Here is a 13,442-nt window from a genome sequence, read left to right on the forward strand (position 1 = left end):
CAGGGAAGGCATAGGTTGAGGAACATTCTTTTAAAAAATAATCATAATAAGCAAAGTAACAACAATCATAATGAGAAACAAGTTTTTCACTCAAATTCATTTCACCCCAGGAGCAGTGATTGGCCATCCTGATCCCTACATTTCTACCTCCTCAGAAATGACAGCTAATGTTTGTGTTTTGTATTATATTTATGAGGTTGAAACATGTAGAGGAGCTAGGCTTCCCTCTAAAGACAGCTAAATGCCTGCTGAAAAGCCTGGCTGAAAGGTGATCAATGATGCCCGTAACTTGAGATAGCCATTTGAAGCAACATGTGCATACGGTGTTCAACCTACCCTTGCCTGGAGAAGGCATTCCTGGTCATGAGAAGAACACATTTTCATGGCCCCTGGCTTGCAGGGAAGAGGAAAGGACCCTCAGAGGAACCACAGTGCTCACATCAAAGCCTGGAGGCTCCCAGGGAACTGCAGTGTGAATCTCACCACAGTCTTGCCACATTCCTCTAGCAACACAAGGAGTCTTCAAAAAGTGTGGAGACATGCATATTATAAGAAAAACTATACACGGATTTACAGACTTTTGTACCACATAAACATTACCCTTTTATTCCATTTCCCTGAACGTCTTCAAGTATCCTTGTACATCTATACTTAAAATTAATTGAGGCTCACTTTTGTATATGCTTGCAAATGTTCACAATAGAAAGCTACAAGTAAACAATATATGAATAGAGGCCAGTGTTGTGGTGCAGCGGGTTAACACGCACAGTTCTAGTCCTAGCTGTGCCACTTTCAATCCAGCTCCTTGCTAATGCACCTGGGCAGGCAACATAAGGTGGTCCTAGTATTTGGGCCCCTAACCTATGTGGGAGACCCAGATGGAGTTCCTGGGTCCTGGCTTCCATTCAGACCTGCCCTGGCCACTGTGTCCATTTGGGAAGTGGACCAGTAGATAGAATGCCTCTCTCTCTCTCTTCCCTGTCTTTCCCTCTAACGCTGCCTTTCAAGTAAATCAGTCGATCTTAAAATAATAAAAATATATGAATAAATAGATGTATAATAGGTAATAGAAGTTTAAGCATATTATTCACAGTTGATAACCTTCAAGAGAAAGGGGGAAAGAATGAAAGCTAATTTAAGTGGTTGCAGGGCTAGAAGTATAGGCTGACTTTTCATTCTAGACTCTTCTGTGATACTTTATTTTTTGCTACATTAAAGTTTTGTTTTAATAGTTAAAAGTTGCTTAAAATTTTAAAAACATGGTCATCAAGTTAGGTTAGTTTATGAAAGTATTTTTTAGAAGCTATGTTCAATGGAGTGAGTATTTCATAATGTCTATTTGGGAAAACCTGCTCCTCCCTTCAGTGTCTCAGTAAAGTGATAATCTCAAACAATTCCCTTGGTGCTTGGGAAAATATAGGAGATTTGAAGTTTGTAAGTATCTTGCACAGCCACAATAGCTGGAATTGTGTAGATTGCTTTGGTAAAGAGCAAAACAACCTCCCACTTTGTCTGCGCCTCCTGTGGTAACTTCGTGGGCCTCCACACTGCAAGCCAAGTGTTTTCATAGCCATTTCTGTTCCTTTGGGTATTGTTATTGAGAATGTCTTCTCTGTTGTGTTTTGGCTTAGGGTACAGAAACAGGTTTATGATCAGACAAAAGTTAAACCATGACACACCCTAATTAGGTAAACAGAAAAGTTAGTGCGTACTGGGATGCTCTTAGCCCAGGGAGACCAAAAGAAAAATTTATCTCCTAGGCAGTTGGTAGCACTTCGTATATTGCAATCACATTTTACAAGCCCTCCCTTCCAAGACCACCACTGGATCCCTTCTGATCTGAAAATCTAGTTACTGTCTTGTAATGATCTTTTGTCCTCTTAATTTGCACAAACGCTTCTTTGCCTTTAAGTGCAGCCCCACTGGGCATGACCAGTGCCTTCCTCTCTGTTCAGCACAACAGTGAATCAACTCGAAGATGACATTACAAAAGAGGACAGATGAGTTAAGTTATTTAATTAGTGCATGAAACACAAGTTTCATCCTAAATATGCATTTGAGCAAGGTCTCTTCCTATCATTAGACAACTCAAAATCAATTAATTAACTACAAATTTCCAACCTAAAAATCCAGACGACAACATGAATAAAGAAAATGAAGCAAAGAGCAAGTCAAATTGGTATTACCTAAAAACATAAACTTATTTTTGGGATAGAAATGTAAAAAGACCAAATTGGGCTCCATATACTTTAGTATGAAAGGAAAACACATGAAAATCCAGGGCCTTGGTGTTTGAGTAATGGCAAAAATCAAATACTTATGATTCCAATGTTGTTTTCATAAAAAAAATTAAAAAGACCATGCCGGCCTCTGGAAGAGATTAAAAGAAAATCAAGAATGCTCTATTGGAAAGACAGAACAATAGCTATGTTTGTAACCAATATTACTAAACCATCATTTTTTAAAGTCAAGCAGAGGTTTTTTTATTTATTTGTTTTGTAAAGATTCAGGGGATGTTTTGTATTAAATATAGGGCCTCACAAAGAACATGAATCCTTAATTTTTTCAAGGAAAGGAACCAATGAGACAAGGAGTTTTGACTGATTTCCTTCAAGTTCATATGGAGTTAAATGAAAGTGTAAACAATTATTAAAGACACCCTTGAATTCCAGGTTTATACTAAGTAATCTTCACATTAACATATCTGCTGTCACTGTTTTGAAAGCAAGCAAGCATGCCAGCGATTGCTGGTCTCAGAACGCATGAGTTCACTGTCCTAGGGGACACATAGGACTCCTCATGATTTATGACCTGAATAAAGGGACCCTTATGGAGAAAGCTGACGCCACAGACTACTCTTCCCTTCCCACTGAAACACAATCCTAAACCATCCCCTGGGTGTAACTGTAAGAGATTCCATTGGTGCCAAACATATCCGAACACAAGGAAAAGCAACTCCGTTTCCTCTCCCCCAAGCCAGTCCATTCTCCCCAGGGCAGCAGTGGAAAGCTGCAGGAGAGGCAGAGCTGGCTTCCCCAGGTGGTCCTGAAGCACCCCGGAGCCTGGCTCTGGCTGGAGTTCAGAAGCCCACACTCTGGCTGCTCCTCAGCTGCTGGGTGCGAATCCACCTGTGGCGAGACTGCCTGGACTCCACCAGGTCAAGGCGCAGCAGTCCATGCGCCAGGGTCCAGACATTCACTGGCACAGTTTCCTATGGAACTGATCTCCAGATGCTTTCTGTTTCAGAAGTCAGATCCTTTAGCTGATATTTTTCAAACAAGACCTAATCATAGGAGATGGCAAAAGGGCCATTGTGCTAATCTTAAGACAGAGGCACTTACACTGATGTGATCTGACGTCAAAGACCGAAGGTCTTCATGGGAGGGAAGAAGTTTTTCAAACAGAATAATATCTGCTCCTTTGGAATAAAGCTTTATCTGTCCTTCTGGGTTTCGAACTGAAAAGAAAAAAGGTTTACAAAAGCTTAATATAACCAAGGAAATCCATCAAAATGAGATTCTCCAGGGCTGCAGCCGGGCAATTTGCAATGGCTGTGCATTAGCCAACAGTAAAACACTCAGTGCCTTTGGTTTGACACACTTACTACCTAAGTTACTCACTGGGCTTTATTCCCACTATATTAACTTAGACATAGTCATCTACCAGAATCCTTTGCTTTGCTTTTCAAAACTCAGAAACAAATGTTTTTATTCTTAAGTGTGTTTTTTCCTAATTTTTTGCATGCTATTTCTAAAGGAGTAATACATTTAAATCACTTCTTCAGTATCAGCCTAATTGAGAGCCTTGAAAGCTCCTGGTATGAAATTCTAGACCTATTGTTCAAATTAATGTCATTGCTACGGCAAATCCTCTCCATAATGAATTCTAGCCACCCAAAGGCATCACTTACACAGCAGTCATTTCCCTTTGCTCATGTGTTTCTTTACCCGCATCACCTCTTGGAAAAATCCATTCGTTCTTGGGTCACAGTCCTGGCTGCAAGCACATCTCGCAGGGGGCTTTCAGAGGATAAAGTTTCCACCTTCTTCCCCCTAGAATTCTATGTTAATAGGGCTGTGATTTTAACTTGCCCCTCAGGCTTGGGAATGAACCTGGACTCCCCTATCACTAAGCCCATCCACATACTGCTGTCAGACAAATGTTTCAAACCATACAACATTTGGTTTTACAGAGTGGCCCATGGTAGATAATTATTTGTTGACTGAGTAGATGATTGAATCAATGGCATGCTGTGTATTTCTTCCCAGGAACTGCCTGCAATTTAAGACAACTGCCTGTGTCACAACTTCATGGTCTGAACTCTGGTACTCAATTGAGTCAAAGATCATTGCATACTTTTCATTTAATTATACCTTTTCCATAAAAATATAATGCCTCAAGCAGATGGGCATAAACATGCACAACGATTAATTCAATGGCTCACAAAAGTTAGAACTAGACTTAAAGGAATATAACTATCAACATAAGCAGTAAGTTACTTTCTCCTCTAACCTTTACTACTCTTAGTCAACACTCAATCTGGTCTAATTTCCTCCTGCCTTGAATAGATCTAACTTTTAGCAGTGAGTCTCATCTAGGTCTTGTCTTGTGTCCTGAAGATACTTGGTCACTTACTTCCTTGTCAGAACTCATGCATTTTTTTCTTGGCTTTGAGCTGTGATTGTCCACATTGGGGAAAATAGGGAGAATGGTATACACAGTTTATGGAACTGCCCAAAACAGGGGGAGGGGCAGAAATCAGTCCTTACTTCTCTTCTACAACAATCCAAACTTCCCCACATTTTCTCTCTCCAATAATCAGAGATACCAAGGCAAACTGTGTATGTTCTCTGTTTTGCCTATGACTTCCCTATGTCTATTTTCTTATACTCTATGCTAGAACATTAATTCTTGAACATTTTGATCTCAGGACTCCAAAGAATTTTGAATGCAGCTATATCTATCAATATTTACTATATTATAATTTTAAAATGAGGAATTTCATTATATCCATAGTCTTCCATCACTGAAAATAGTAACACTATGACAATAATTATTATTATAATAAACCTAATAGATATTAACATAAATTTCATTTCTATTAAAAGACTATTTTCTAAAATGAAAAAATATTTTGGAAAGTGGCACTGTTTTTCTCTAGTACAGATCTCATTAATGTCTGGCTTAATGAAAGACAGTTGGATTCTCATATCTGCTTCTGCACTCATTCAGTCATGACATCACACATCATATGGCAACTGTAAAACTGCAGTATACTCATGAGAAAAAGCAAAAAAGACATATAAAATGTGGTATTATAATGAAAATACATGTGTCCTTGTGCATGCCCTGAAAAGTTCTCAAGTTTCCCTAAGGTTCTGTAGATCACATGTTGAGAACCACTGATCTAGAGGAATCACAAGTTGACTGCAATTTCTGCAAGTCTCTGTAGCTCACTTTCTACATGGAAAAAAAAGTTATGTTTAAATAATCTAAATTGGAAGGTTCTAGTGCTTGCTTTGGCAGCATGTACACTAAAATTGGAATGGAAGGTTCTTTACAGCTGTAAGATTTTCTACCTTAATGAAAATTTTCCATGCTGGATGCCTGATCTTTTTTATTTAAAGACTGATTGAAAGGTCAGTGCTGTGGTGTAGTGGGTGGAGCCGCTGCCTGCAGTGCCGGCATCCCATGTGGGCACCGGTTTGAGTCCTGGCTGCTCCACTTCCAGTCTAGGTCTCTGCTATGGCCGGTCCCAGCTGAAGCCAGGAGCCAGGAACACCATTGGGGTCTCCCATGTGGGTGGCAGGGACCCAGGTACTTGGGCCATCTTTTGCTGCTTTCCCAGGTGCATTAGCAGCGAGCTGAATTTGAAATAGAGAAGTCGGGACATGCACTGTGTCCATATAAAATGCCAGTGTCATGAGTGGTGGCATAGCCCACTAAGCTACAATGTTGGCCTCTGGATGCCTCCTCTTAACTGAGTATTCACACTTTTAAATTTGAATTTGTGTAAGTCCAATTTCACAGAAATCTGCTTAAGTTTATACACTAAATATTTCCTTTACCAGCTCAGCACATTTTACATCTTTTTTCATCCAAGGCTTCTGATCATTTCTATTAATTAATTTTTTAAAGATTTATTTATTTATTTGAAAGGCAGATATGCAAAGAAAGAAGGAGAAAGGGGAAACAGAGAGACAGAGATCTTCCATCTGCTGCTTTACTCCCCAAATGGCCACAAAGGCTGGGCCTGGGTGAGGCCAAAGCTAGGAGCCAGGAGCTTCTTCCAGGTCTCCCCCATGGGTATAGGGCCCAGGAACTTAGTCCATTTTCCACTGTTTTCCCAGGCACATTAGCAAGGAATTGGATTGGAAGTAGAGCAGCAGGGATTTGAACCGGTGCCCATATGGAAAGCCAGCACTGTAGGTGGAGGTTTAACCTTCTACACCAGCCAAAGCACCATCCCTGATCATTTCTATTTAATGATCATTCATTTCTCATTCAATTCAGAAGTTAGCTTTCTAAAATAAATTTAAAATAACATAATTTCAAATGATCAAGATAATATACAGCAAGAACCTAAACAAAGGTCAAAGTTTTAGGTTATAAAATATTTTCCCACTGCTTCTCCTTCAAATATTGGTACTCTCCAGTGACTTACTCTGGATCTATTTCTCCTCCTATCCTGCATATTCTCCATGGGCAACTGCATTCATGTCTATGGTTTCAAGTTCCATTGACAGGCTGACTGCTCTCAAATGCTTATCCCCTGTCCAGAACTATCTCTATACTCCCTTATGACCTACCCATCCGACTACCAACTGAACATCTCTTGGATATGCCCAAGGTGGACACCTTCCTGTGTCTACTCTTCCTATGTCAACAGTCTCAGTAATCAATTTCCCCAACGCATTCAGGCTCCCAAACCAGGAATGTGGGCCTCACTCACAGTTCCCTCTTTTCTTACCCACAGCCTCAATCCAGGTCATGAAAATCTCTCTGCCACCTCTCTTGCATAGATTATCACATTAACCAAGCTGATTTCATTCATTCTGGTCCTGTTTCTTTCCAAACTCTTCTGTATGTTCTAGTCAGAATCATCTTCACATGGCTGCTTAAAATCCTGCAATAGCTTCCCTCTGCCCTTAGGTCAAGTTCAGACTCTACAATATGGTCTGTCTAGAGCATACCAAGTTCTGCCCCTTCCCAGCTATGTGCTTCTGAAAGTAGACACATAGACCACCTTTCAGGTTTTCACATTCTCCCTTAGCTTCAAGTCTCTGGAGCATAGTCAGCACTGAATAAATATTTCCTTAATGAAGATTAATTATAATTGTGCAAAATTCATTTTATGCAGCAGCAATGTCTCCATAACATAAAGGAAAGAAAGTAAGTCAGAAATGGCTTCTAGGTGGATGCTATAACAGCATGATGCACAGTGATAAGTAATTCTACTTTCCATATTTCAGCTGCTCATACATCCATGCAGAGAAATATTTGTTGCATGGAAGCATAGTTTGTACTTTGATAATCTTTAAAAAAGAGTAGAGCAACCGTTATCAAAAAATAATATAAGGGAGTGATAGTTAGTCATTCTGTAATGATTATCTAACACTTGCCTCTACTAATAACTACCTTGGAATTTTATCTCTGTATTTTTATTTACAGAATTAGCAGAATTTGTCCTTCCACAGCTATTTTATATAATTTACATGTCTATCAGTATAGTAGATTTTCTACCTTCTGATAAAATTCTGCAGAAATAAATTATTATTTACATACTTCCAACTTAAATCAGAACTCTTGCCCCAGCACTAAAGTACTCTTGGTACTGAAACTATACCTTGATGATTCGCTGAGTGACAGTTTAAAAATGAGGAAGGAGAACAAAGAGAAGGAAGAAGAAGAGAAGACGGAGTAGGGAGAGAACGAGGAGGAGGAGTAAGGAGGAGGAGAAAGGGTGAGAGAGAGAATTGGGGGCGGGGAGCAGCAGCAGCAAACATCTGAGCCTTCATCACATCATGATGCTTTCCCCACAGACCAAGCCATGTGACAATCATGAGACTAGGACTGCTGCTTGCTTGTTATCAAACAGGGACTTTTCTACCCTAGTGGAGTCCCTCTCAAATTCCTCCTGATTAAAAACCAAATAGAACCAAAGCGAAGGCCACAAACCTCCATGCATTCTGTGGTAGAGCATTACCTTCTGTCATATGGGATCTGTTAAGGCAAACATCTGATATTTGTGGTTAGGCTGAGATTTCTCCACAGCCCGTTATGGTGACCCATACTGAGAAAAAGCCACATGTCTCCCTGTGTAGCAATCTCGGGCTTTGACTACGCCAATAGAGCAGAGAGAAACCAATTCTGTCCAAACTAGCCTCAGTAATGTCTTCTCTGAGCTCCTGCTGCCACAACAAAGGTCAACACCTAGAGAAGTGTGGGTGCACTTCAGCAGCACTGGGGTGACAGCCTATAGCCTGCTGTCATAAAAAATAACAATCAACATCCTCAGATATTGACTGTGTTTTCCTCGCTGACACCAACCTCTCAGGGCTCGTTTCCAGTAGAGATCAAAAATCCTGCATGACACACATACATCTGCTATATATATGCTTTCCACAGTAGAATTTGATCAAGATAATCAGGACACTCATCAATTACAAAATGTTGAGTCAAATTTCATTTAACCAATATTTAAGGAAACCTACTGTGTGCCAAGCTCTGTGCTTGTCCTTGGGCAGTTTGGGAAGACTAAGGCCCAGTGCCTTCTGGGACCCAGCAGTTTGTGTTTTAACATGCCTTCCTGGTGATTCTGATGGAAGCTAAATTTGAGAATCAGGAGCCTAGGGACATAAAGGACATGGAGGTGTCAAAAGCAAGTGAGCTGCAATAGGGGTTAAGAGTTTAGACTTTGGAGGCCAGTATTGTGGCTTGCAGGTAAAGCTGCCACCTGCAACACCAGCATCCTAAATGGGCATCAGTTCATGTCCCGGCTGCTCCAATTCCAATTCAGCTCCCTGATAATGACCTGAGATAAGAAGCAGAAGATGATCAAGTGTATGGGCCCTGTCACCCAGTAGGAGACCCAGATTAAGTTCCTGCCTCCTGGCTTCCAACTGGCCCAGCCCTGGCAATTGCAGCCATCTGGGACGTGAACCAGCAGATGGAAGATCTCTCTCTCTCTCTCTCTCTCTCTCTCTCTCTCTCTCATTCGCTCTCTCTTTCAAGACAAATAAAATAAAATAATATTTTAAAAATATATAGAAAGATCAGACTTTGGAGAAAGAAAAAAATCTGGGCTGAAATATTCACTTTGCAATTTATCAGCTGACTGATATGTTGTGTGACATCTAGGTGACAATCTTTGGCAGAATACTTACAGTCTTTAATTTCCTTGTGTTTTGAATGAGGGATACTATTGCAATAATTCAATAAAATAATTCATTATGAAATGTTCAGTTCACTGAGAAACTTGCAGTAAAAGGTAAATGCTATTTTATTGCAGACTGTGGAAGAACAATAGTTGTGAGAAAGAAAGCTCCACATTCAACATAAAGCTTTAGGTTTTTGTAGTACAGCCCAGTGATAAGATCCAGAAGAAGGCTGAAAATGTGCGTTTGGATGCTCAGAGAGGACGAGAGAAACTGAAGCTGAGGAACTCCATAGGAAGATCGCAGAATACCGGTAACAGCTACAACCATGTGAGAGGTCAAGATCATCCTTGAAGAATACAGGAAATGAGAAGAAAAAAGGACTCAATATTGAAGAATGAGATGGAGGACAGTAGTCAACGAAGGAGTCTGAGAAAGAAAACACAGAACAAGAGAAACAGGAGCCAGTAAGTTCACAGAGGCCAAAGGGGGAGTGTCAAGAAAAGGTCAACATTATCAAATATTGCTAAGTGTGTGTGTGTGTGTGTGTGTGTGTGTATATATATATATATATTTGACAGATAGAGTTAGACAGTGAGAGAGAGAGAAAGAGAGAAAGGTCTTCCTTCTGTTGGTTTACCTCCCAAATGGCTGCCACAGCCAGAGCTATGCCGATCCAAAGCCAGGAGCCAGGTGCTTCCTCCTGGTCTCCCACGCACGTGCATTTGCCCAAGCACCTGGGCCTTCCTCCACTGCCTTTCCAGGCCACAGCAGAGAGCTGGACTGGAAGAGGAGCAACTGGGACTAGAACCCGGTGCCCATATGGGATGCCGGCACCACAGGCAGAGGATTAACCAAGTGAGCCATGGCACCGGCCCAAATATTGCTAAGTTTTAAAAAGCAGTAAATTAGATCAACAGAAAGGGAAGGAGGGAGAGAGGAAGGGAAGGGGGGGATACGGCCATTGGACTGGCTAGTATGGTGACTGGAAACTTCTGAGAAAGCGGTCCGTCTTGAGCAGTGCTTGCAGAAGCCTAGCCCTACTGTTCTGTGACATAGCCTGTGATTCTGGCATCCCATATGGGCACCAGTTCGAGCCCTGGCTACACCACTTCCTATCCAGCTCCCTGTTAATGGTCTGGGAAAGCAGCAAAAGATGACCCACGTCCTTGGACCCCTGCACCCACATTATTTGCTGACTACTCTCCTCCATCCCATTCTTCAAGAATCCCAGGAGCTCACAAAGGGACAGAAGGAGGAAGCTCCTGGCTCCTAGCTTCAGCCTGAACCAGTCCAGTCATTGCATCCATTTGAGGAGTGAAGCAGCGGATAAAAGATCCCTCTGTATCTCCTCCCTCTCTCTCTGTAACTCTATCTTTCAAATAAATAAAATAAATCTTTAAATAAATAATTAATTTTAAACAAGGAGAAGAAAGCTGAGGTGGGAAAACTTGCCTTGATGAGGAAAAAAAGTATATAGAAATCCGTGGCCATCAAATATGAAAATACAGTTAGGCAAACAGAATGATAATTGTGTTGTGGGCTGAAGGAAGGAGCCAGTGAGAAAGAAGGAATCAGAGGCAGAGCAAAAGGAGGGGTAGGGAACAGGACTAGGTTGAACCTTCAGCTTTGAAAATAAACAAAAGCAATTTTTCTCTGAGGCAGGGAAGAAAATGAGTAAAAATATATGTAACTTGGGGATGAAGGGGGGACACAGAAAAGAGTAGGATAATGGTCTGAGGGTCTTTATTTTCTTAGAGAAATAAGAGGAAGATAGCTTTCGAGAGTGAATGAGATCCTGCCAGGGTTGAGGACTTGAGGAAGGGCAGGGGTTTAGAACATCTGTTGTGAGGAATGGAAAATGAAGCTAAATAAAAATGAGAGACATTGGAACAGCGCTTAGAGCCAGTCTTCACTGAGTTAGGTAATCATGGTTTTCTTGTGGTATTAAATACAATATTAGTTGGTCATCCCCAGCAATGAAAGTAAGGAGAGAAAATGAATGATAATAAGGCGGCTATTGGTGTTATTTACAACAACTAGCATGTGCCAAGCAATTCAGAAACTCGTCTTGAGCCAATATTGCGTAGTAACCAAGTGAATGGGCTCAGAAATCAACTCTCCTGGGTTTGAAGTCACAAACTATGTGATGTGGGCAAGTCACTCAAACTCTCAATGTCTCAGTTTCATTTTCTATAAAATGAACATAAAATAATAGCACTTTCTTCTGGCTGTTGTGAAAATTAAAATAGTTAATTCATGTATTTAGAACAACGCTTGGAATTTAGTAAGCATTTGGTAAATGGTAATCATATATTACTACAGTGTGGAGGTTAAGAATCACAGGAACTCACAAAGGGACAGATATCACAACTCTCATCATATAGCAAAGCGTGAAATGTTCCATGAATATATACTATCAATATAACCATAATAATATCAAATAATATATTATACTATCAATATAACCATAGCAATAGCAAAAGATCAAAACTAATATCAACTACCAACCATACCTATGACAGACATCCTTTTTCTGATATTGTTGAAATCCAAGAAGGCAAGCAGTTGATATGTAACTAGTGTTCCAAGCTCTTCTATTGTTATTGTCTCTGGAGTCCGAGACTTAAAAACGAACCCAAAATTTCTAGCAGCTGTCACCAGAGCACCTTCATCAGGGGACTGAACTTGATAAACCAGTTGTCCTAGAAGGAAAACAAACAAGTAGATCAATGCTGAGATTAACAACTAACTTTCATAGAATCCCAAAGCTAACTCCAACTCACTCTTCCACACCCCCTCAACAGTCAGTCACCCAGTTTTTTCCTGCCCTCAGACTTTTCTACCTGAGCCACATTCCTGTCCTCGAGGACACTGCAAATTTCATGAATTTCACCACAGAGCCCTAGATATCTTGTCAGAAGAATATCCATTCTCCAGTCTGCCTTTCCACTCTGCTGGAACTTTCTTAAGTCAGAGACCAAATATTTACAAATATATTAAGCTGCATAATCCTCAAGGAAATCCTTTGAGGTAGGAATTATTAAAACGATTATTTCCATTTTATACTGGTGGGATCTATGGCTAAAACAGATTTATATGGACTTTGGCAACTTCACACAGCCAAAGAGTAATGGAGCAGATACGCTTAATTATACTTTAGTCTGCCACAAATGACCGTTTTACGAGAATACATACAAAAAATGACTCAAAATTTTATGAATCAAACCAAAATGTTAATACTTATTAATTGATATTTTGTATATCCCAGAATAAAATAGGAGAAAAAGAATGAAATAAAAATACAAAAATATGCTTTCTAAGCTTTTCTATAGAAAATTATATTGTTTATCATAAAATGAATTAGAAAAGAAAGGCTGAGGTAGATCCACATTTATTCATTTATAGTGATGTCCAAGATAAATTATGAAAACAAGTTGAATAGTAACAGATATATTAGTATTCTTTTTAGTTAAAAACTAAAACCTATCTACATTTCTACATCTATTTTGTGTATATACATGTGTGTTTGTATGTATGTGTGTGTGTGTGTAAGCAAGTGGAAATGGTGAAATGCTGCACAACAAACATTGCCATAGGTTATCTGTTGCAATCTGGGTAAAAAATTATTATCTTTGCCTTTATAAGCTTTTCATTGTATTATTTCACTTTATACAAAAGTCTTAAATTAACTTAAAATTTAAAAATGAAAAAACATTGAGCAATTACTTGGTCTGCCTATGAAATGATACAATAAATTCTACTTCTGGCAACACGGTACACTGAGTGTCAGGACCAACCTCTCCTGCTGCAAGTAACTACAAAAAACATTTTAATACTATTGAATACATCCATAACCAGCAAGAAAGCTTAAAGTGTTCAGGTCAAAGGCTGAGAAAAAGGACATGGATGGGATAAAAGAAGTACTATAACCAGCTTTTGCTTCGGGGAATTTTTTGAACCAGGAGAACTTGATCAGTTTCTAGTCTCTTGAGTCTTGGGTTAGAAAAGGTATAGCCCAGGGCCTCCTCAAGGTAAGAAGCTTAACGGAAGACCACCTCTCAA

At 40.0% G+C, this 13,442-nt stretch overlaps 1 protein-coding gene across 5 annotated transcripts in view; it reads right to left on the reverse strand.

Annotated features, from left to right (window-relative positions):
* Positions 1-13,442, reverse strand: part of ATP8B4 (ATPase phospholipid transporting 8B4 (putative)) — a 259,760-nt gene that overhangs the window by 66,039 nt on the left and 180,279 nt on the right. For all 5 annotated transcript variants that reach the window (XM_051822381.3, XM_051822379.3, XM_051822380.3 and 2 more), the window contains 2 exons: positions 11,894-12,082; positions 3,342-3,457 (listed from right to left, as the gene is read on the reverse strand). In XM_051822381.3, coding sequence (XP_051678341.3) covers positions 3,342-3,457; positions 11,894-12,082 — 305 coding nt within the window. The remainder of the gene's footprint in view (positions 1-3,341; positions 3,458-11,893; positions 12,083-13,442) is intronic.

This window comes from Oryctolagus cuniculus, chromosome 12 (assembly GCF_051225735.1).
Source record: "Oryctolagus cuniculus isolate XC-2025 breed Fujian yellow rabbit chromosome 12, ASM5122573v1, whole genome shotgun sequence".
NCBI classification, from domain to species: Eukaryota; Metazoa; Chordata; class Mammalia; order Lagomorpha; family Leporidae; genus Oryctolagus; species Oryctolagus cuniculus.